This window comes from Trifolium pratense, linkage group LG6, assembly GCF_020283565.1.
Source record: "Trifolium pratense cultivar HEN17-A07 linkage group LG6, ARS_RC_1.1, whole genome shotgun sequence".
NCBI classification, from domain to species: domain Eukaryota; kingdom Viridiplantae; phylum Streptophyta; class Magnoliopsida; order Fabales; family Fabaceae; genus Trifolium; species Trifolium pratense.
In genome coordinates, this window is record NC_060064.1 from 16306697 (window position 1) to 16332272 (window position 25576).

The 25576-nt window shown below is 33.3% G+C and overlaps 2 protein-coding genes across 4 annotated transcripts; both read right to left on the reverse strand.

The window, feature by feature from the left end:
• Window positions 1–756: 756 nt before the first annotated feature.
• On the reverse strand, window positions 757–17624 carry LOC123888334 (insulin-degrading enzyme-like 1, peroxisomal). Of its 2 annotated transcripts, none has more exons than XM_045937366.1 (26): window positions 17130–17624; window positions 16954–17029; window positions 16411–16478; window positions 15037–15128; window positions 14872–14945; window positions 14740–14783; window positions 13522–13573; window positions 10558–10680; window positions 10322–10434; window positions 10066–10228; window positions 8671–8763; window positions 8360–8445; window positions 7570–7656; window positions 7356–7459; window positions 6721–6823; window positions 6466–6561; window positions 6188–6377; window positions 6012–6073; window positions 5176–5280; window positions 4127–4328; window positions 3820–4028; window positions 2568–2692; window positions 2426–2477; window positions 2258–2344; window positions 1356–1478; window positions 757–1143 (listed from the first exon to the last, which is right to left on the reverse strand). In XM_045937366.1, the coding sequence occupies exons 1-26, from the start codon at window positions 17250–17252 to the stop codon at window positions 901–903; spliced, it is 2895 nt and encodes a 964-aa protein (XP_045793322.1). In that variant the 5' UTR covers window positions 17253–17624; the 3' UTR covers window positions 757–900. The 2 variants fall into 2 exon arrangements, with proteins under 2 accessions (XP_045793322.1, XP_045793321.1); XM_045937365.1 differs by having other exon boundaries at window positions 6188–6380; window positions 17130–17593.
• A 2150-nt stretch (window positions 17625–19774) lies between these two features.
• Window positions 19775–25543, reverse strand: LOC123888337 (enhanced ethylene response protein 5). Of its 2 annotated transcripts, XR_006802042.1 has the most exons (13): window positions 25147–25543; window positions 24954–25047; window positions 24427–24516; window positions 23570–23635; window positions 23293–23382; window positions 23147–23203; window positions 22408–22469; window positions 21862–21949; window positions 21104–21180; window positions 20940–21014; window positions 20717–20822; window positions 20371–20598; window positions 19775–19890 (listed from the first exon to the last, which is right to left on the reverse strand). XR_006802042.1 is itself a non-coding variant. In XM_045937368.1 (12 exons), exons 1-12 carry the CDS (start codon window positions 25449–25451, stop codon window positions 20467–20469), a joined length of 1242 nt encoding a protein of 413 aa, XP_045793324.1. In that variant the 5' UTR covers window positions 25452–25543; the 3' UTR covers window positions 20049–20466. The 2 variants fall into 2 exon arrangements, 1 of the variants encoding a protein (XP_045793324.1); XM_045937368.1 differs by lacking the exon at window positions 19775–19890 and having other exon boundaries at window positions 20049–20598.
• Window positions 25544–25576: the final 33 nt, after the last annotated feature.

Below are 25576 nucleotides of genomic sequence, written 5' to 3' on the forward strand. Positions count from 1 at the left end.
ACTTTGAATTCTATAAATATTTGATACTGTGTGTTATAGTTGCCTCCAAAAAAGCAACTGTCCAGAAAATTAAATACAAAAGTCAAAAAATGTTTATTAATCAATCCTAAATGTTTATTACAAAATTATTTGATTAAGCCACTCCACACTCTAGACAAAATATGAGAGATGATGTCTTGTTGTCACAACTATAATTGAGTAGGATTTGGATAGCTTCCCATTTATCCATGTAGTCAGGACATCAATAGTCATTAGATCAAGTTAAAACAGTATACGGAGTAAGTTTAATTTTATATTTATATAAAGATATCAAAATTTGCATTTTTTTTATACCGTTAGATTTGGATCTAACAACTGATATCCTGACCACATGCAACCCAAATCCTAGTAAGTGTAAGGATATAACTGAAATTCATGAGCGTAAAATTTCATGGTTATAGTCATAAATTGAATGAAGATATTTTTCCTACATCAGACATGGAGGACAAAATTGTTCCACAAGATTTGAATCTGGTTATATGATTTAGTGAATATAGTGTTACTAGCTGCACCAGTTGCTTTGTCTATTTCTGGTGGAGTCGAGAAAATGAGCGCATTGGAGATTATTCCCATGTTGTATCCCTTTTGGTTTTGGTATAATCTGTTTATTTATTTATTTTCTCACTGGAGATTATGCTCCAAGAGTTTTATCCTCCCTCATCAGAGGTTGAAGAAATGATATTCATATTTTATGCTGATAAATTACCGCTCTAATCATTCAAATCCAAATAAACGGCATTTATCATTTCAGTGAATGTGAAAGGATTTAGTTTTAGTTCAAACTGACTGATATTACATGTACTCTTTCATTCAAGTGTTTCTATAAGCTGAATAAGTTTACAAACCTAAAGGATCCAGTGATTACAATTTCACCTGCCCAGTAAGACCTTTAAATGAACCATAAAGAGACTGTGATTTTCTAAAACTGAAAATATTATCTATTCTAGCCAAGTGTGGTTCTGAAGCTTCTGATTTGTATTCAGAAGAATGGAGGTTTCCATGAACTCGTACACTTAAAGTCCTCTTTCGAGGAGCACCAACTTTGACATATTCATTGAAGAAATCTATCAATTCTTGAAGAGTGAGCTTCCTTAAATCTTCAATCTGTTGCAGAGCCACACAATAGAATCGTTAATCCTGCTCAAGTATATGCTAAAGCTAAAAATTCATTATTAACTCATATTTTCCGATTTCCGGTATTTATTTCAAGCCAAATCACCCGCTACACACTCAAACAGATATACCACAGACCCTGGGGAACAAAAGGAGACCTAAAAATAAAAAAAATAAAAATATATAGAAGTTTGCAGTTATACCTCAAAGTCTCTCCTATCAAATCTCAAAGTACCATCCTTAATCTCTCGCCAGAAAAATGTTGATTCTTCCCTCAAGTTCTTGTGCTTCTCTAATTTCATATCAATCAAAGCATTTACATTACTCTGCATACAATCAATACAGAAGTCAGATGAATAGCTGATATTTAGAACACATTACCAACACAGACTATGGTAACGTTTGTAAAAACTTAATTGGTTGTGTCATTACATAAACACTTCTATTAATGTTTGCATACATACACTTGACATGCTTCAGCTTATTATTTAAAATGGCAAAATTACACTGCAGGTCCTTTATCTTATTTTTTTTGTAACACTTTGGTCCTTTATCTTTTTTTTTTGTAACACTTTGGTTCTTTATCTTTTTTTTTTTCAACATTTTCGTCCTTTATCTTTTTTTATTTGCAACACTTTAGTCCTTTTTTTTGTAACACTTTGGTCCCTTATCTTATTTATTTGTAACACTTTGGTCCCTTATCTTATTTATTTATAAAAATAAAGGACCTATATGTTACAAATAAAAAAGATAAAGGATTAGGATGATAATCATGCTAATTTCAATATTTGATTACAAGTTTTTTTTTTTTTAATCGTATTTGATTACAAGTTTTTTTTTTTGAAACATATTTGATTACAAGTTAGAGTCTTGTAATAGTGTAAAACATCAGTGAACTAAATGAGGTGCGAATATTGTTGTCCTGTATACAGAATAATGTGTATGAATTCCTACACTCTAAGACGTGAACGCATGTGTATGAATTCCTAATTGTAACTACATGAACATGCAAATAAATTCATGTTTCAAGTGAGAAGGTAATTCAAAACACACACAAGATCTAGAAAACAACTAACTAAAGTATCATTAAAACTATCAATCAAACCTTGAATTCTTCAATTGTCATCTCCTTAAGTTTGGTCTCAAACATCTCGAGAAATGCCTCAACTCTCTGTTCGATACTTCCAGGAGCCTAAAAAGTGAGGAATAGGATTAAGCAACAAGGTTGTAGAATGTCAGTTATAAATTATCTGTATTCCAAATAGGTAATTACCTTTACTGTGGACTGAATGATAAACTGTAGTCCACGTACACCGCAATCATTCCTAGACAATTTCAAAACCGAAGTTAAAAACAAGTGTGAGCAATTCTTCGATGCTGAATATGGATATTAGAGATGCTACAGATTCACAGACCTCTGCATGAGCACAGTAATGTACCCCAGCTGCTCAACTGATCGAAGCTGGTGAAAGGTTGGTTGCTTTGCAACAAGGGCAAAAAGCTGAAGTTTTGCATTCAGCTTGAAGTCATCTCGACCAACCTAGAGATTTCTCAGCAGGGTTACAAACAATAGTAGCTTATAAATGCAATGATGAACAATTCATCCAACCAAATGATAAGGCCAAAAGGTAGGAGAAAATAAGTCTATATATATACACCAAAAAAAAAAACGAGATCTTTGGTGGCCTACAAAATAATGAACAAGCATGCAACAGAACTTCAGTTATTCAGCAAGACAAGATGGATGGCCTAAGCCACATTGGTAATGCCAAAAAAAGCCTTAAAACATGTATAATGTGACACGGTAAGGCAGATAAAGAGGAGTGAAAATATATTCAGAAGCATATTTGCCTAAATATATAACAATACTTTTCCCCACTAATTCAAATGAACAACTTGATATTGAAGGTTGTTTCAAAAGAAAAAAAAAAAAAAAAACTTGATATTGAAGGCTAGGGCCCCTAGTGAAAATTATTAACAAGACTCCATTTCCATGACTAGATAAAAGAATCCACCTGAAGCAATATAGTACTTTTTATAAACTATATTTGTTTAAAAACTAGGTTTGACCAATTTACGCAGAAGTTGTTGGCATCAATTTGGAACTATATGAACAGACAAAATAAATTACATGAAACATAGATACTGTAAACAACTAGGTTCCATCCAAAACAATAATATTTATATAGATCGATGAAATCCAATAGAAACCATATACTAAAAACAGAAATAAAAAAAAATAGTGGAGCTATGCTACTTACACAAACTGAGGTCTATCCCTCTGTAACTCTGTAAAACAGAAATCAAAATATAGAAATGCAGAAAAAGAAAGAAGACAATAGGATAGAATCCTCCTTCAGCTAAACAGCTTGCCCAAACCTTTGCCCAAAATAATTTCATACCCCTGTGTTCCCCCCTTCACTCCCTTTATAACCACCTCACCTCATTTCCCATTATTACAAAATCACACCCTGCAAATCCCTAATTTCCACCTTTCCATACATTCTATTATATTCCTGCCCATATTGAGAAAAAAAATTTAATATTTCCCATCACATCCTCTCCTAATAACCGTGGGTCTAACAGAATTCACTATTCAGTATGGGCAGCCAAACATACCATAATAAAAATGAATATCAAATAAATATTACAAACAGGCAAGTTTACCTGTATATAGTGCACTAAAGCAGAATTCTCATCATCGGGATTAAGACATTCTGAAGTGTAAAAGTAATTTATGCCACTTTCAAGTTTAGTAACCCGATTTGTCAAATGCTGAGATGGGAATAAAGGTTGGCATAGAGGTTTTGAACACTTAAAGAGAACATCTTCTAAGTGCCGCACCATTGCCTCTGCTTCTTGGCTTTCAATGTTTCCTGTATAGGAAATTTCACTCTAACTCAAATAAAATTATCTAACCAGCTAGAGAGAGAGAGAGAGAGAGAGAGAGAGAGAGAGAGAAAATCCTAGAAACCTGCTATATAGCACTCTAAAAAGGTCCTTGAGAGCATTACTGGCACAAATTTAGCAAGATCTTCAGCTTGAAGACCAGGAAGTACTTCTAGTTGTTCTACCCAAGGCCAGGTTTGATCTTGTAGTATCAAAGAGCAATAGTACATAGCCTGCTGATAGGGTTGTTGGTACTTGAAATTTTGGTATTCCTTGGTCACCATTTCCTGATAAAAAGGTATAAAAAGCAAATAAATAAATTTGAGTAAACTAAATATAAACACCAAGACAATTTTTTATTTTAAAAAATGCTGAAAGGAATACATTTTAAATCAAATACTGAACATGAACTGATAAAAAAAAATACTGAACATGAGCTCTTATTCTTTTGTTACCAACATGAGTACAGGTTTGATCTTATTCTTTTCATAAAAATACAACTACAATATGCATCTGTCAATTTGATATATTAGTTTCACCATTTTTTAAATTATTTTCATATAATTTATTAGACCGAATTAATTTTTAATCTTGTTTAAACAGGTTTATATTGTTAAGTTTTAAAAGAAATTATCTCACAATATATTGGGTTCAGAGACAATTAAAAATAGAAAAATATGGTAATTAAATTACAAAGTGAGTTTACTTTAAACATATCTGATTAGATCCCCTTCATTTCAATCAACAGTTAAAATTTAGCAAATATTCTGAAATAGTAAATGTGACAGAAATACAATAGTAGCTAGCTTTGATAGTAAAGGTCATTCCTCATTTGTAACACATGAAGAAGAATTTGTATAGTCAAACTCACATTTTACGATGTGGGTGAACCTCATCGTGATGGTGATATACATTAATTGTTTAAAAATGAATCAAATATACTTGATGTTGAGTGGTGTAACTTTATCTGAAAGATAATTATGGAAGACAAGCCCGGTGGCCGAAAGGATGAGTAAAATGTGAGGGACTAGGGACAACTATGCAATAATTAATATTTTGAATTCCATGAGCTGAGGATTTAAATGGCAATGAAGAATTAACTAAATGTCATATGAGAAGAGCTTTGAACAGTACCTTGATAACTGAGAACCTGTCAGTTTTCACTCTGAATGTTGCAATCTCTTCAACTATAGTTTCAAGTAGAATCCTTAACTTGTGATTATAACCAAGGAGATTCACCTGAAAAAAGATGGCAATTCTCAATACATACAATCATTTGAAGACACAGGAACAGAGACTTCGTCTGTTTTCTATTTTCATTTTTTTTTTTTTTGGGTAGAATTCTATTTTCATTTATATTCCTACACAAAATTTATCATGCACGGTAGCTGAAAAAATAGCATTTAGTAGAATGCTTAATTAAGATACAGAAGAGCTGATACAAAATAAAACCTGAGTTTGTTATGATGAGTGGAGGAGTCCTAAATTATGTCAACATTATAATCCTTGATATAATAATCAATTTAACCAGGTTATTGTGCTTTCGAATTCATGACTATCAGCATTATTTAGTCTCACATTCGCTAGAGATTGGCCTAAATAGAGTCTATAATATTTGAGCAATCTTCATTTTTCAAGCCAGTTATGCAAAGATGAATTACGCACAAACTCTAAAAGAGCATATCCTCGGTCCATTGTTGGGCCCCCTGCATTATCCACGCACAAGGCCAAATAGCCCTGGGAGTGAGAGGGTACATTTACTGGAGTAAAACTTAAGTCCCACATTGGCTAGAGATATGGCCTAGAGTTTAAAAAGCTTAGGTAATCATTTCCTTAAAAGCTGGTTTTGTCAAGATGAGTTATACCAAAATCTATGAATCAATAACCCTATAGGGAAGTTTTAAATGATGTCTTCTGTCTAAATCAATCATAAAAATGTAGATTAACTAACTTATACTAAAACCAAATACCTGGAAACCAGCATCTGTATGACTTATGCTATAATACAAACCAGCAACCTGAGCATAATAAGCTGAAAAATGAAATACAGTAAGCATGTCTTCAACCTGAATTTAGAAACTGAATAGACAAACTAATGCAGAAATCACTTTGAACAAGGCAAAGTAAGCTTAAAAATAAAACCTACCATAATCATTCAAATAATCCATCAATAACTGAGTGAAAATATGTGTCAAAATTTCAGCCTCAGGAGAGTTTCCAGCATATGGGCAATTGAAATTAATCTTAACATAAGCCTTTGGTGTGGAAAACAATGTATCTGGCTTGTACCATAATGCTGAATAAGATGACCTGCTTAACAAAACTGGAAATTTCACCTGCTTCAAAAAGTATCAATAATTTAGTCCAAATAACGCCATGGAGAAAATCATAGATAACTAGATAAAAGTGGAAAATATGCAATACTTTCTCTGGCACAATTTTAAGTGACAAGTCAGTTGGAATGAATTTGTTAGGAGCTGGAAGATGAATATTTTCTTCAGGAGCAGAAAGCACCCACCCCTGCAAATACAAACATACATAGAACCATTAAGTTCCATTCTTTCCAGGAAATTTCACTATGAAAGTGGTCATAACAAACCCCCAAGTGCACAAAGAAAACACTTCAAATTACTAATCCAGTCCAAAAAAACAAAACCACAATTTTCCCAAAAAACAGACCTGAATGGCCGAGGCAGTAATCTTTTCAATTGAATATGCAGTTCCATACCATGGTTCCACCTTATCAGTATGCCCTTCAAAACCTTTTGATTCCCAAAAAATTCTGCATAACAGAATGGGTTAGATTAATTTTAATCCAGACAAAGTCAAAGGCTCAAATCCCACCATTACACAATCACAAATGATAATAATAATAATAAATATAAACAAAGATGAAAAGGTTATCTTTTTGCAAATAACTTAAAAACTAAATAACGAAGCTAAAATTTGAACTCCAGGTACTACTGGATAGGTTTCTGATACACCGCATAGAGGATAAATTTCTCAATGAATTCATAAAGATCTAATAGGACTTAGTGGCCTGCAACACAATCTGGCGCCCACCTTAAACAAAATATTTGCACACTGGACCAACCTTAAACATCCTTTCTCAATTATTTTTCGGAAAAAAACTATGACAGAGCACATAAAAGATCAAGTGAAACAAATGAGTTGGCCTTATTTATGAACCTCTACCTAACACTTCAATCTTTTTTATTTCCATTGAATGAAATAATTCCTTGAGCTTTTAGGAGGGTTGGTCCTTCACATTCTTCATATAGATAAAATTACACCTTTTATTTTAGTAGACTTACCGAACATTGTTTGGAGAAAGCTGATCTAGTACCATTTGGATAACACTAGGGCTAAACTTAGAAGGCAGGGACGATCCTGCCAACCAATCTTTTGGAGGATAGTACTGTAAAATAACAAAGATTCATCAAGAAAATTGTTTACTCACAAGAATTTCAGGTAAACAACATACATCCCCACTGAGAAGTCATTGATCTAAAGAAAAAGATGGTGTACCTGCATATTTGATGCAATATTAACGACATAATCACTAGGACGAATTTTGTCCTGATAGTGAAACTTAGTCTCACATACCGCTGAAAGCTTCATGAACAGGGGAAATTGCATTAGAATCCCTTAAAACCAGGTGTACAAGCAGAAACGTAAACAAGAGAAATTGATACCAAATTTACTGTAGTTCAGTGTGTTGTATAGCAAGCTATAGGCCTACTACCATAGAAGAAACTCACTATCATCAATGAAGATAGTGATTTCAAGTAGTGTCAACTAAACACTCAAACCATATCAAAATCTTTATTAATTTTTACAATCATATCTTTCAAGTAATTATTTCAGAGCTTTTTTAATTTGCAAAAAGAAAATCTTAATACCTGAGGAGGAAAAGAAACTTGAGATGATTATATAAAAAAAAAAAAAGTTCAAGTACCAAAATTGAAAGCAAACATCATAAAATATCTCATAAACCATAATTATATATTAGGGTGTGCTTGATATGCATTGAGATACATGGCAAAAAGAACATCACAAGACAAATTCTTGAGTCACAGCACAACATTTTGTCCTGTATTTTGTTTGGAAGGCAATGGACTAGACAAATAAAATAGTATAACAATTTGTCCTGTGTTTTGTTTTGAGTATCTTTTACATATAATAATAATAATAATAATAATAATAATAATAATAATAATAATAGGTTTTCTTGGTAAAAGGTATAGAAGCTAAGCAAGTAGAAAAAGAACAACTGTTTAAGATATATTACACCATAACACATAGCCTATATCCATACCTCTTCAAATATCCATTTGCAAACACCAGACTGTTGTAGAAGCTTAATGTACTTGAACAACAACCCGATGATATCTTGCATGTGTTCTACAAACCCAAGCCAAAAGCAGCAATGATTTTATTGAATCAGCAAACAACACATAATAGAGCTTGAATTCAGTTTGGGGAAAAAAGCATTAATGGTTATGCAATGCTTTCCATGAAGAGCATGCTCCATGCTTAAGAGTTAACATGGTTCAACTTTTTGAAAGTGAAGAACAATGTGTAACAAATAAGAAAAGGAGAGAAGATTGAGGGGAAGAGAAATCTAACCATGACCAGCATCAGTAAGATCAATCACAACTTTAAAAAAGGAAAAGTCTAAACTCAAGTCTGATTCACCCGCAGACAAGCTCGTTGCCCATCCTGCAAATTGGATTTTATTTTTTAGTAAAACGAGACAACTCAATACATGAAGCTAGAATATGTCTATAAGAATTTATCAAAAAAACATTGATGAAGACTGCAGGGGATCATCTGCATATTCATGATGAAGGCAGAGGGGGCAGAAAGTACATCATCATTATGTTAAGAATTGAGAGCCGGCCTTTAAATGGCTCTGATTCATTCCATGCAGAAAGAGAACAAATGAGGGAGAAAGAATGTGAGAGGGAGAAACGATTCTTTTGGAAGAACCATTCAACTATTATGTTCAGGCAATTATATAAATATAAACCGCAAATAAAGTTTCAAATAATAATGATAATAATATGTTAAGAAGTCCCGCATCGGATGTGTGATAGCCTAAATATGGATTTATAAGTAGAGGCAACCCTCACCTTACAAGCCAGTTTTGTAGGGTTGAGTTAGGCCCAACTCCCAATTCTAAGAATATGACGCAAGCTAATAAGTCTATAATCCAAAATTACAAAATGGCTTTTGTGTTTTCTTTACATCAGCAATAGATTCTACATTTATGTTTGGTCGATCAAAAGTTCAAATTCATACCTTCAATCATATAGAAGGCTCTTGATTAATTTACTTTTTTAAAAGAAATGTGAATTTTCTTTCTAACCTATATATAAGCCGAATAATTCATATAACACCTTTCCGTCTCTTACTAATGTTCCGACTTGAGTGAAGTTTTTCATTTGTTGGCACTATTGTTCATTAATGCTAATGATTATACCATCACACAAAGCAGTCCCTCTTAAGCTTGTGTTATGCTTTTTACCCCACGATTGGGGTAGCACAATTTCTCACACTGATCAACTTCTAGACACGAGGCATTTTGCCAATTTTTGCCAAGGGTTATGTCTACATGCAAATTTTAACCAACTCCTATGAAGTTATTTATTACATAAGATTTTTAAGAGTGAAGTATCAATGCCTTGGGAAAAAGAAAATGAGGAAAGGAAAAAGAGGATGCTTATGCTAAGAAATTTGTGTAATCAACTTCTTAAAAGTTCAAAAATTACTTTTTTTTCAACACAAAACTTCCTTCTTTTAGTTTTTTAACAAATGCCCACCCTAAAAAAAATGGCCTGCTAAATTATTTCAATAAAACTAATCCTGCTCATCCTCCTTTATTTATATTTTGACATCTGTGGTAACAGAGAGGACTGGGGAGAATGCAGTATTGTGAATCTAGATATTTTTTATCTAGGATCAGTTTCAAATTTCTGAGAGAGTTGATAATGAAATATGCAACAGAGGTACAGTACCCACCCAATTTTTTCAGAATGTAATATAAAGACCCTTCTCCTTCATGGCCAATAAGATGACCAAGATACCTGCATGGCCCTTCCATGTAATGACGAATTTCAGGGGTGACTGGCCATACAATTCTTAATTTATGACCTTGTTTTATTGGGACAGTCCTGACAATAATCTATAACAGAAAACCAAATGGAATATGCATTAGAATCAATATGGAAGGAATTGTTTAGAATTTATTATTGAGTAACAAGTTGAAAACTAATACCTGTAAATGCTCTGCTTTGCACGGCTGACCAGAGGTGCGAAAACACCCTTTATTGGTGTTTCTAATATCCTGGAACTTTTCTTCAACAAGGATTTGAATTTTATCAAGGCTTTCTGAAAATATCCATACACAATAATTGTATTGTGAGCATTTAAAAATAATACTAATAATAATAATAATAATAATAATAATAATAATATGTTGAACATGCATTTTCACCACAAAATATTTGTTACCATTTGTATATACAACTAGGTGCATTAGATTAGCAGAATAGTTTTCTTCATGGAATTTGATAAGCTCGTTCCTTGTGTCTATTCCTTTTGCTTTTGGTCTGACTTCCAAAGTGTCCCAGTTCCCTAACAGAACAGATATTTTAGAGCACTAAGAGTAGTGGTAATGATGAGAACTGACGCAGTACGGAAGCGCTAGGTTAGCAAAACGCTAAACCTAATGGATAAAGACAAGCCGCAAACACAAACTTGTCAAAATAGGGTTTCGGAGTCCACCGAAAGAGTAATTTGGAATCCACCAAATTTGAGAAAAATCTCTGAATTTTATTAAATCAAAAGGTTGCCTTCAAAGCTACAATAATTTAGTTTAAATAGGAGTGAAAAATAAAATTAACAAATCTCCTAAAAGATTGTAAAAATAAAAACAACAAACCTAGCTAAATAAAAATTACAAATCTACCTAAAATATAAAAAATAACTAACCTAGGTGAAATATAAAAATAAGAAATCAACATAAAATATAATAAAACTAAATCTAACTAAAATAATAATATACACAAGAAATCCTCCTACATCAGTCTCCTCTACCTCAAAAGAACTCGTCCCCGAGTTCTTGTCTTGATAAAGAGCTTCCTTTGCAGGTTGACTCCTCCAATGAACAAGAGACCACCCTCCTGGATCCCATTGAATGAAGTGAGAGGACCTGTCTCGTGTCAACACATCCAAACGAGGTATTAGAATATCTGGGGTGCAATTCTCAGTGAAGTTTAGCACTGCAGAAGCAGCATGAGCCTGTACTCGAGCATTTTCAAAATCATCCATGGCACCAGCTAATGCCGAAAGCACTAAGTGGTGATATTTAACTTGCAAGTCTGGCCCTAAATCTGTGGACAACTGCCCAATTGCGTTTATAGCCGTCCATCGCACCCTAGGGTGTGGGTGAGAAAATGAATTCAAAACCATTGACAATACATGCTCCAGATTCTTTGTCATCACTTTTGAACAACCCTCTGCAATTTGTGCGATGGCAACGAGCGCAGCATTGTGCTTTTGCCATTCAGGGGAAACCAAGTAAGTCGGCAACAACTCAGACGCAACCGGCACAAGCGTGTTCCCACCCAAAGAAATTGAAAGTCTGTCCAAACATTCCTGTCCAAATCCATAGTTAGTAGTCTCACCAGCATCCTCATCCTCGGTCAGTGCAGCATGCCAAGCAGGATCATCTTCAATATCCACCAAGGAATCAGGGTAAGTTTGTTTGCATAAATTGAAGAGATTTTCGGCTTGGGAACGGTGGTCGTTGGAGGTTGACATGAGATTTGTAATTAGGGATTCGAAGTGAGTGGAATCTTGGCCGAGAATTAACGCCATCTGAGTTTGGTTGTTTGGATCGTTGGCGGCGGCCATGGTGAGAGAGGCGGTGGCGGAGGAATTGAATTGAGTTTTTTGAGTGGTGGTGTTGTTGGATAACTTTGTCACCTGTGTTGTCAGAGCTGTGATGGCCGCGGTTAAAGCCGTCATGGCACCGTAAAACTCTGCTTTCGTCACCGGGTGATCTCCCATCTGATCACGTTAGAAAAAGAACAGGAGAAACCTGCTCTGATACCAACTGACGCAGTACGGAAGCGCTAGGTTAGCAAAACGCTAAACCTAATGGATAAAGACAAGCCGCAAACACAAACTTGTCAAAATAGGGTTTCGGAGTCCACCGAAAGAGTAATTTGGAATCCACCAAATTTGAGAAAAATCTCTGAATTTTATTAAATCAAAAGGTTGCCTTCAAGGCTACAATAATTTAGTTTAAATAGGAGTGAAAAATAAAATTAACAAATCTCCTAAAAGATTGTAAAAATAAAAACAACAAACCTAGCTAAATAAAAATTACAAATCTACCTAAAATATAAAAAATAACTAACCTAGGTGAAATATAAAAATAAGAAATCAACCTAAAATATAATAAAACTAAATCTAACTAAAATAATAATATACACAAGAAATCCTCCTACATCAGAACCATGATAGTAATGACATATATTTCAATAATGTGAAAATATTGAATAAACTATAACAAAGTTAAGCATACTTATAGAGTTTCAAACACTAAAATATCTGTCAAAAAAACAAAAAAACACTAGTCACCAGAGCAAGATACATGTAAGATCATATTAACAACATAGGACTCATGCACACACATTAAATTAATGTTCATTTAAGAACTAATGAACACCGACTAGGAATAACAAAGGTTAAGAGATGCATTAAAATGTAAACAGTATGCAAATACTTCATAATGTTTTGGTATAACATTAAAAGATATATCCACATATGTCTTCAATTTCTGACAAAGCTAAAATAAACACAAGTCTGAAAAAGTACAAAATCTAGGTCTTGATATACACTGTCATATTTGTCAATCAGCCAAGTATTTTCAAAAAAGAAATTTTTATTAGGATGTGTTTGGGTAAACTACTTATTAAATAAGTGTTTGCCATCATATAAGCGCTTATATATAAGATATTTATATAATTAAAAAGGAAATATGAAAAACTGTTTTCATATAAGTTGTAAGATGTTTTCCTTTAAGCTATCTCAGAGAGCTTGTTGAAATAAACTGAAATCCAGGCACTTAAAAAAGTGTTTATGTCATAAGATAAGCTTAAATAATTTGTAAGTAAGCTCTTCCAAACGCAGTCTTAGGAAGAAATATAATATCACAATATTTTAAAAGATTTTGGACAAGAAAAAGCAGAGTTCAGTACTAGTTCTTCGATTAACTATAATAGGAAGAAAAAAAGGTAAAAGTTAACAAAACTAACATTGCATCAATGAGAACATGCATTTTTCTCTGCAAACATGTTCATTGAGTGAATGATGAATAGTAAAAAATTAATAGTGCAACCGGCATGCTGCAAATATTCAAAGTTCAGCAGTTTTAGAGTTATAAAAATAAATAAGTCAATCACGCACCTGTGCTAAATTTATGATATGGGTGATCTTCAGCAGTGAGATGTTTCTGAAGCTAATGTTTTACAAGAGGAGAAAAAAGAGAGATCGTAAATATTTTTTCAAGGGCCATAAAACATAACAAGCAATGTCAGTAAAGTAGCAAAGTACATATTGACGAAAAAACAACTATGGGAGGAGGATAAACTAAGAGAACTGGAAATGAAACAAACCAGTACAATTGCCTTGAACAACAAAAAACACTCGCAAATCCATTTCGAGCATGTTTTGTGTTGCATTTGCAGTACCCAAACTGTGATTTCAAAATTCAAAAATGTGATTTTTGAAAATATTGGAAACATGTTTGCTTTATTTTTGAAAATATCCAAACATAAAGCACTTTACTTTAAACCCGTTTTTAACTAAACCAGTTTATAGAATCCAGTTCATTCAAAACTACTTTTGCCAAACGCTCACCTAACCACACACACTAACTATTAAGTATATGCAAGATTGATAAAATTAGCCAAATCCTATGATGAGAGACAAAACAGGTAATCCATTGACCTTTCCTCAACTTTGCTAAACACCTGATCCAGCTGGAAGACAAAAGTTCTTCCAATTTCATATCCTTATATGAATTAGGAATCCTTAGTCCATATAATTTAAGAGACCCTGACCTCAAGTTTGAGCGTCAATAATTGACAAACTCAGTTTCAATGAGTTTCGTCAAATTCAACAATGCAGCAGGATTAGTAAAAGCTATACAACCCTTTCACAATTGAAAACAAGGACAAGACTATTTCAAGAAAGTGGATATTTAAAGCAATAATATAAGAAAAATTAAATTGTATCCAAAGAAAGACTGCATCACATTTTAATCGAATAACCACCAATAAAAACTGCCTAATTAATGCAGCTTGGTTAAAATGATATAACAAGTACACACTTGTCTTGGCAAACTATGCCCTGCATCTGATTTTAATAAATGAGTTATTTACATATTTGAAACATAATCTACAACCTTTTCATCCAATCAAGCATATCAGTTCAAAATAGTTTGATGGATACAGAAAAGATCGTGAATATTAAAACTATACTCCATATCCATCCTAAACAAATACAGATCATTTTCTCCACTGTAATACTATTCTCGTAACAGCACATTTTAATGCACTGAAAAAAACAACCAAATTTACGAAACAATACTCAAAAACCCACTGTAAAAGCAATAAGAGATACCTGATTCATTCTCCACCCATCAGATAATAAATTTTTCTGGTTTTCTGTAAAAAACAAAGCAGATAAAATATACATATAAATAACAAGAAAAACAAAACTGAAGGCAACAAATAAGTAAAAAAATTAGCTAACCAGAGTCAACAGCTTTAATTTCCCTCATGGTGGCATCAGCAGACATCAATGGTTTAGTGAAGAATTGAGCAAATCTGGAAGAAAAACCATACTCCAAATCACAATTGCTACAATAGTATTTTGTTACAAGAAAATAAATATGGATATCAGAAAAATGGGATCTACCTATCCAAAGCCTCTTCAAAACCATCTGTGTTTACATCAAAATAATAATTGGTGTTCTCAGAAGATGTAAAAGCATTGGTGCTTCCTCCATGCTGTGTGAGGGAGGCAAATCACGGCAATGACCAAACAAAAGCAATTAGCAAACAAATGTAAGAATAACTTAAAATGAAAAATAAATGCAAAAACTGTTTCAGTTTTTAAGCTCCATTTGATGATCTAACAAGATAAGACACCTTAAACCTATTGACACTCAAATGGAGAGAAAGTTCTTAATAGAACCTTGTCCAAATCCTGGCAAGTGCATCTAGTTTGTTGGGAAACTAAACTCTTACAATAAGAATGTCATGGTAAAAAAATTGGAATACATATTTTTTAATGGCAAAGGATTGCTATGTGAAGACAAAAGGAAAAACTGAAAGGAGGTATATTTCAATGTAGATTGAACTGGATTTCCTGTTGACAGGAGGTATATTTCAGGATACTCTCTTTTAGCAGTTTCCTTGTATATCATGAAAAGGGAAAATGATGTTGCTTGATCCAATCCAACTTAGAGCCTGAATATCAAGCAAGGCCACTTGGGAGCTTATATGGGTAAAACAGTTACTTTGTGGGATAAGATTTAGAGATGTTGATCATATTAAATTATATTTTGATAATCAAGCAGTTTTACAAATCACCTCAAATTCAGTCTTGCATTAAAGGAAATAAATATATATATAACTTGATTGTGACTTTGTCTATGAGAAAGTTCTTTCCAAGAAAATGACTATTAGGTATTTTAATCACTAAAATCAAATCAAGTAATCAGCATGCAAATATCCTCACGAGGTCTCTTTATGGTCCTCAAAGCCACTTTATTAGTAATAAAAATCTTACTGTATATTGTTTGCCCGCTCCGGCTTGAGGGATAGTGTTAAAAAGTTTCTCTTATCTAGGGAAAATATCTCCATATCAACATGCTGTTGTTAAAATATGATTGGCATAGTTTTTTAATTATTTTATTATTTTCCAAGTTTCTTGAAATTAGAGATCGGAAAATGTTGTCCACGCTCAATCATTCCAGGAATTCCCTCAGGCAACTCAAAAACCCGATCTTCCTTTTCCAAGTAATGATTTCAGGAAAATTTCAACAGTGACTAACATCCTACCCCAAAGTACCAATAAGACCAAGGTATGTTCTAACAAGAAGCGGAAATTTCCTTCAACCTCCTCGTCTTCATAGTATTTTCAAAGAATATAATTGAAGTGCTAAAGTTTATAAAGAACAAAAGGCTAAAAATCTGGCAACCACCTCCATCCAGAAAGACAACAAAATCCAATGCCAAACATCTTTCTCAGGAAGAAACAGGGTCAGACATAAAAAAATTACAGTACCTCAGTAATATACTTGGAGTAGCTATCTTCCTCAGGGTACTTTTCGCTAGCATAAAACAGCATGTGCTCTGTCAACAAAAAAACAAACAATTTCAACCATAAAACAAAATTGAAATCAATAAATATTCATCATCACATTCCCACCCTAATAAGCTATTATATCTTAAGCTTTCAAAATAAAATTTTATTAAATAATAACCATATCTTCCATTTATCCCGGCCTCTGTTCGTCTTGTGCAGAGACCGGTTATTATTAATAATATTTTGCCATTTCAAAAATAATAATAATAATAATAATAATAATAAAAATAACCGTATCCAAATTCTAGAACTTCACTTTTATTTCTATCATTCAGTTCCATACTACACTACATAAAGGTCATAATTCCCAAAGTATCAATACAAACATATCGAAATACTAGCTCAATTTTTTGAAGTCCACATCCAAAATCCATTGTTAACTTGTTATTATCACTAATCTACAAAAACTGAATTGAATTGTAATCGGATTAGAATCAAAGCGAAGTGAAAAACAATGAAGACCTAGAAAATGCGCGAGGCCTTCAAGACCAGCAGGATCAGAGAAGTAACCGACGCCAACGCTCATGGAAGCAGCACACTTCAACAAAAACAAAATCGAAATCAGATATAGAAAGCATAGATATGAACGTTTCGCGATGAAATGGAAAAAGAAAACGGAGATCGAAGAGAAATGAAACCTTATCGGTATCGGGATCGCTGATGAGGAGAACTTGAAGAGAGTTACGGAGAACGATTCTTTTGTAATTCCTTTTGTCGATACGTGCTTTTACGATTTCTGCGTTTTCGTTTTCAACCGCCATTGTTGTTGTTCTTCTTCTTCGGTATCTCGTGCACGCAGTTGTGGAAGTTTGGTTAGGGTCGAAAGTGGAATTGAGAAAAAGATTATTATTGTTATTATCTGAATCGAAATATCTAAATAAATAAATAAATAAATAAATAAATAGCGTGGGGTTTGGTTTTGGTTGTTCCAAAGTATAGTCTTTGTTCGTTTCTTGTTACATCATCACACTACGACGGTACTTTTCATCTGGCGTGTATCATGCGCTGTTTAATCTAACCAACAACCGCACACTGTCACTGTGCATTTTGGTTAGGTTCGTCTTCATTAATTCCTGATTATATGTTTGATTACTAAAACAGCAAGGATAGAAGAAGTTAATACAGAATAGGATACAACTGCACCAAAGAGTATAGGGCAATAATATTTTTATATTTGAAAATAAAATAAGTATTTTCTCATTTTTTATCGTTATACTGTGGATAAAAAGTTGTCATGTGGTTTAGTGAGGGATAAAAAATCTTGTTTTTGTTTTGTCATTTGCTACCTAATTTGTCCGGTGTCATAACTAGTTTCAAATCAAACAGGATACAACAAAAGTTGTTAAATTTAGTCCCCTATTTTTTTAGCAAATCAAAAGACTACTAGGAAAATTCTAATATAACCCACATGATAACTGTGTTTAAAAAATATTTAAAATTTTATTTGCAATGTGTTATTATTTGAAAGTACGGGTATATTTGATTTGTAAGCCGGACAGAACAGTAAAAGATAGAATAATACAGGACAAAATTGAAGATATCTAACAAATTTTTTCTTTTCTGAAGTTTAAATGAGAAAATGTTATTTTGTTATTTTAGACAACTTGTACAAAAAGTTATTTCACGGTTTAGTGGCGAACAAGAATTTCAGCTTTTTGTCCGGTCTCTTAGCCTAGTTAATTATGTCATTAGTTGTAAAAGCTATAAGAGTTGTGATTTTTTACTTTTAAAACTACCCCTTAATAATTTAGGGGTATTTAGTCAACAACCAATGAAAACAACTCATATGCATCTGAAATAAAAGTTGATTACAAGTTTTTGTTTTTGTTTTCACCACTGGTGTCCGGTCCACTAGACCGCTTAATATGGTTTGGGATCAGTTATGGCATCAAGTAATTTTTAGCCCCTCTCGATCGCAATTGCGGGAAATTGAACCGTAGTTCTCCTACCAAGTCTAGCGTCAATTACCATTGAACCGATTAACAAATTAAATTGTTACAAGCTAATTGTATGTATCACATACAAATCTTCTCATGTGAGATAATTACCCTCACATTATCAAAGAATTGAGTATGTCTCACTGCAATTTATTCCATTTCAAAGTCTAATAATATTGTCTTACTAGTTTACTTCCATTCATTCAAAGTCTAATAATATTGTCTTATTAGTTTCACTTCCGTTTATGTGGTGTGGTTGATTTGGATTTTAAGTGTGTAATTACCAAAACCAGTTTGATGTTTATTTCCTAGCATTTTTTTTCTTGACAATTATTTCCTTTGCATTTTAAAAACAGAAGTAAAATCAGTAAAGGGCATTTGGAGAATTTGCACTGTACAACCCAAACATAGGCTTAAAGAGAACCGTTACACCCTGTGAAGTCCCGATACTCCAAAAATGACGAAGTATCGTGTCCAATACGTACTCGATACTAATACTCGTTTGATACTCTCCGATACACGTATCGGAAAAGTATCATAAATTAATTATATTTTTTAAAAAAAAAAATATAACCGATATGTGTCGGATACTTCTCCGATACAATTCGTGTTTTCTGTTAAAATATTGAATGTTAGAGTATGATGTTACTAACTATGTCTTTGAGTAGTGTCTATTTTTTTTATAAGCAAATTATTAGTATATTATATTGTTATGTTAATTTTTCTCCTTGTCACGTATCGGGGCTTCATAGGTTACCCCCTTTAATACACTCTTTAAACATGCCCCCAATCTTTTTATGTACTTCATCACTTGTGTTTCTATTGCCGGTTACCGGTTACCGGTTACCGGTTTCAATTTATAGCCATTTATTTTACTTTTATTATTATTATCATTATTTTGATATTAACTCTTCATCTTCTTTTACACTTGCTCTATGTTCATCCTACTGCAACTTTTCACTCAATGGCCAACAACCTTTTGTTTTCTCAAAAGGTTGTGTGATTAGGTTTTTGTTTTCAATTGATATTTAACAAATCCATAAAAAAATTACCCAATACAAGACAATTTATCATTAAAAAAGGAATGAAAAACGAAATAGGTTGAATATAATATGGGTATAGGAAAATAATTGATGATACGAAGAGAATTGAACTTGGACCCTGAAAGGTCAAGGTGATGAGCGGAATAGTTGCAATGTAAGAAGCGAAAGGAGTAAAGGGTGATGGGGAAGAGGAAAGTGATTAGCTAGCTGAGCAACAGAGACAATGGTGGCCGACAGCTAATAGAGCTGAAAATGGTACAAACGAGTGGATTCATGGAGCTTGTGAAGACATGAGAAGACAACAATGTCAAATAAGAAAAAAAGTTGGAGTGTGTTTCCAACTTACACAAGATACATTTTCTTTTACAATCTTTGTCCATGCTTTTGCATAAATATACAACCAACAACCAGCAAATCTTATCTCACTAAGTGGGATCGGCTACATGGATCAAACATCGTCATAACATTCTATCATAGACCATGTTTCTATGCAACTTATTAATCTCTGGATCTTTCTAACATAGGCAGTATTGCTTTTGCCACAAATATAAAATTTAATTTACAAAACATATAGGCATAATGTTAACTAATTCAACATATAACAATAATTATGTCAATAGTAATATAATATCCAAGCTCTTTCTTTTGACACGGTAATAATATCCAGGCTAAAAATACAGGTTATTGCAACTAGGTCAGTGACTTCCACTTCCACTGATAGCCCTTATGAAGCCAGCAATACAACCCTACAGGTGGAACTGGAAACTAAACCACAATCTAAATTGCAAGAGTGGGTATCATCTTAACTAGACAGTAGCTTGTTCTGAAACTGAAGCAGTACTGCAATATTTTAACAACAAAAACACATTCCGGGGTTCTTGAGCATTCAATACAACAAACTCGTGGCTGAAGAACCCTCTTAACAGATTACCCTGCTACTATCAGGCTTTCTTACACCTCAAAATTTAGAATCAGGAGTGATGTCCAGACAGTCCCTATGAATTGACAGGTTTTCCATTTAACTTGGGGAAAGGGTCTTGCTTGCTCAATACAGCCACTTTGCTTTTGTGGGCAAAGTAACCTTTCACAAGATTCTTGTATATCAGTATGGCCATTATACACTCTACCTGCAGATGCATCAAATATCAATTAATCAAAAACAGGAATATCTTCCTTTATTTGTTTTTCAAAAGATATAAACAAATTGAAAGTAGGACAGAATGAGGAAGAACCTAAAGAAATTACCTCGTCCACATCCATGTCAATATCAAGCCATTTCAATGCTTTAACAATAACCTCCAACTTCACCTGGTGAGCTCTCGCTGGGTCTCTCTGCTTTTGAATGATGTAACTGTCATGTTACAATCAAGCAATAATAAATTAGTGGTTTGAGTAAACAGCTAAGTAATTTATGAAGCCTAATATACATCGAAATGGAAGAGGGGGCAAGGTGATACTAGATACTTACATCTTCTTTACTAATCTCTGGTATACTTGAAGTTCTATCTTCTCTAGAACAAGATATACACCTGATCTCAAGAACCTATAACAAAAAAATGAATTTGAATATTCTCTCCAGGGAAAACTTTGGAACAACAATCCTCATTACGAAACAATGATGAGCAAACCTACCAGTCCTCGTGATCTTGGAGTGCACACCGAAGAAGTCGAGGATCACCCCTTTTTAGAGCTTGTACAATATTGCCATACTGTCCAAAAGAAAAAACAATTACTTACATAAGACACTTCTGAGGCACATCATAGAAATTTGCAAATACTGTAAACATCAACTACCAAATGCAATCAGGTTGTTGCATTGCATGTATTTTTGGGAAAAATGCTATTCCCTCCAAGTGTTTGATTTGAAAGATCTATTTATTGAAAATTTCCCTATGAATAACCAAACTTCACAGCAAAGTAACCATAATAAAAAGAGTGATCACAAAATTCGAAAAGGTAACTGACTATGTCCTTACTGATTGGGGATTAACTGGTATAAAACATAAATAGGATGAGACATTATCAATAATGTGAGGATAACATTTTGTAGAAAAATTATTGTCATAAGGAGTGGTTATTGTAAGATTTTAAACAAAAAGGGCAAAGGGTGTATCCCATCAGATACTTAATGAGAATACTGCCTGCGAACTGGCAAATGGAAAATAACAGTCCCTTTTTATTGATATATTTGTTCTGGCTTATCTAAACTAGCTCACCAGTGAGCCTAGTCATAAAAGTAACGTAAGTTACTGCTCAGAAAGAAACATAACTGAGTTGGCACCTACAATCTCTAAAAGGTTTGCAATTTAAAAAACTAAGACATAAACTTTTACAGTACACAACAAAGAGAGAGCAGAAGAGAACAAATCATCAATGCGCATCAAACATACCTCAAGTAAATTGTACTTCTCCAATAGTCCATGATTGGGTAATATGCCTATTGAAAGCTTCACTGGAATCAGATATTTAAGAATCATCCTATGTCAAACAAAAACTAGTTACAGATCGTCATATATAAGGACAGAGTTAAATGTGGCTTTCTTTTCTTGCTGTCTTTTGATAATGAGATAAACAATTGGTAAAGCCCTTCATAGATGAACAATTTATGTCCCCACTTTTCTTTACTATGGTAAGAAGCTAAGATTTGGATTTTGGAGTTTCTAAGGTAGTTGGCACTAACTAGCATAAAACATTCCTACTCATAAATACTTCCTTTTTGGCTTAACACCAATAAGAATATTCAACTCATAAATGTTTTTGCAGAAATTTGATTTAAGAAACAATTTCTAAGTGCATGAGCTAAGCAATCATATTCTAAAGCCAACTCCTGCCCCATCCACAGATGCATGTTCCATTTTAGGCAAATTAAATACAACCTAAAAGAAAGCTCACTTCATGAAAATGCAATGCACACAGTTGATACACCTGAACCATACCTTATATTGGCTTCATGCTGTGGGTTGCAATGCTTCAAAGCATACGATAGTTTATAATCAGCCTGTCAAGTCACAAATGTAAACTATATGAATGGTTTATAAATTTTACAAGTATGTTTTCCATGTTTTCTGCTGTTGATTGACTGATTAAGTACAATTCAGGAAAATTTGGAGACGAAAAATGCATGAGATAACAACATCAGCTAGTGCATCGACAAGGATGCCTAAAATGTTTTTTAAAATATTCTTGAAAGAAAGCATAGTCAGTATAACGTGCAGCTTTTGAACTCTTCATATTTAATTTTCAAAGTAGTTACTTTTGATTATCAAAAGAAATAATTTGAAAATAGTAATAATATTGTTACTTTACTATTTTGTCTTTTCTTTTCAATTGTTTCGAAATGAAAGTATATTGACAGCATGTGATTAACAAAACTGTGGATTAAATAATGGAAGGGAAGGGCCGTGACCAAATTAGGAATCCCCTTTATAATAATGATGATGACTTCAACAGCATCAATAATAATAATAAAGCAATAGTTTAATTCATTTGAGATTGCAATTGTATAGAAATGCGGTTTTATGTTGAAAGTAGTGTCAACTGCAAATAATTTAAACCAGAAGGAACCATCATAGAAAATTACAAAGCCAGCAGCATGCTTACATAAGGTGTGTTGGAACTCAGAATAGAATCATGTCATAAATTATTTTAAGTGAAATTTAGATGTAGATTACTTACAGATGGAAAATTTTCATTGAAAACTTCGAGACGACCAGTATAGTACATGTATGTGACCTGAAACATATAGTAAAGATAAATAATCTGGAACATATGTCATGCATATACATACAAACATGCATACATATGCATATACAGATTCTAACCTTGTCTCTTTTAGGAAATTCTTCAAAATCAAATATGCGAGCAGTTTCAATACTTCTGATTACACTGCGGCAAAGGTGAACCGTACCAAGCTGCAAAACATTTGTCATAGAATAAAAGTCAAAACCCTAACCTTAGCTAACATTAAGATGTATATTTGATCAACCCCAGAAGCTAGAATTTCATATTAGTGCCAACACATGTCAATAAATGCGATCATAAGTTTTTATCAAGAGTGTTATAAATCCCCGATAAGAAAGCAAAAAGAACAAGAAATACCTTAAAGTAAATCTTGAATAACTGACAGGTTACATACAATGCTCCAACACGCTTAGCACCTTTTCCCTGGAATACAATCAAGGCATAAAATAGTTAGTAGAGCACCTCGGAAAGTGAAATTTCACACAATCAGTAATATTATTGCAGTGCAGCATGGAAGCATATGTTTCACAATAACAACACAAAACGTTGAGATTTTTGCTTAGAAAGGGTTGATATGATTACAATTCCTGCCTTGTTCCAAAGTATGTAGAAGACTATGCAGACACGAGTAATTTTCTTTCCATGAGCAATACATGAATGAATAGGCTAAAATTGGCCAAATCATTGGCTGAAAATTTGGGCTAAAGTCTAACTCAGCTTTAACAGCAAGCTAAAACAGTCAGGAAGTTTCAAGTTTTATAAATTATATAAGGACTACTTTTGTCATATCTCGGGTCCATGTGGTATCTTAACAAAACAACTATTTAGTATATATTTATTTTGGTACTTGACTGCTATCTCTCATGTTTGGTGCGCTTTAATCCCTAATGTGACTCTGTCTGTGTGGGTGGGTGAGGGGATGCATTAGAAACCAAAGGCCTCAGCCCTCAAGCTTATTCATTTAGCAGTGTTTAGTAGAGTGGTTAATGATTAATGACCCTAAACAAATCATTATTGATTCGAAACTAAATTTCAAGAAACAAATATAATTGGGTTTCCACTTTTTTTATAGAAAATATAAATTGTTAGCATGTTATGTTAGTAATAGCTAAGATTTGAATCCTACACCTCCTTCTCAAACTCCTTCGAGCTCCACCACTTGAGCTACTACTTGGATTTCAAATTAAAATGGGTAGACGAAAATGTTTACATACCGCAAGGATGCCAAAAACTTTCATGAGTAAAGAACCAGCACCTTTCAACTTCTCAGGTGATTTTCCATTTGAAGCCAATTGTCTGTCAGCCTAAAAGCAAAAAACACACAAAATCTGCACTTCAATAAAAGAACATAACATAAAATCCAACCAAACTCATAAGCATAATATAAACATACAAAAGAAATTGTCTCTATCCTATCAAAAAAGAAAGTTGCTTTTGTAAATAATCACTTCTAGACATCTCAAAATTGAGTTTTTCTTATTTTGTTTTTTGTAACCAAACACAATCATACACTCTCAAGTGTTTAATGAGTTCCCCCTAGGGCGAATCATTCGGGGAATCCGAATACAATTCTTGGCCAGACTTTACCGAACTCCACATTACTAGGCCCCTTCCCCGGAGAACAGAAGGGTTAACACCCAAAAAAAGCGATTTTGAGGTGCAATTTTCAATTTTGAGCTGAAAATAATATGAACCAAACAGTCACAAAAGAAGTTCAGCTTATAATTAATACACAACATACCTTTTCAGCAAGAACCCTAATCTCATAAACAATGACAAACAAAGCTTCAAGAGCCCACGCAGATTCCCAATTACGAAATTCCTGAACAAACGCACTGAAAATTTCCACAATTACAATTCATTCAAATCCAATTCAAAAACAAACAAAAATTAAAATTAAAACCAAATCAACAAACGAACGAACGAATACATACTTTGCAGTTTTCTCGAAAGCGTTATATGCTTCAACAAAATTAGACTGCTTATAATGTTGAAGTGATCGGAAAAGAGGAACAATGATATCAGCGAACTGAGAGAAGTTTTCGTTTTGATTGATGAGTCTATTGGCATCGTTGAAGAGGGAGAGGGCATCGGCGAGAGAAAGAAGAAAGTGAGAGTTGGAAGAAAGAGCGAAGAGAGATTTGAAGGAAACTCCGTTTTGGTAAGAAACGGCGTCGGAGAAACGGTTGAGAAATTCTGTTATTCTTCTGTGGGATTCACCCATGCTCAAGTATGCCATTGTTGAAAGATTACTACAACTTCAAAGTGAAAGTGGTAATAGCGCCACCCAAAACTTGGTTTTTTCCTTTTGTTAGTTTTTGGAGTAAATACGCAACTTAATCTAATTTTTAGATATTAATTAAT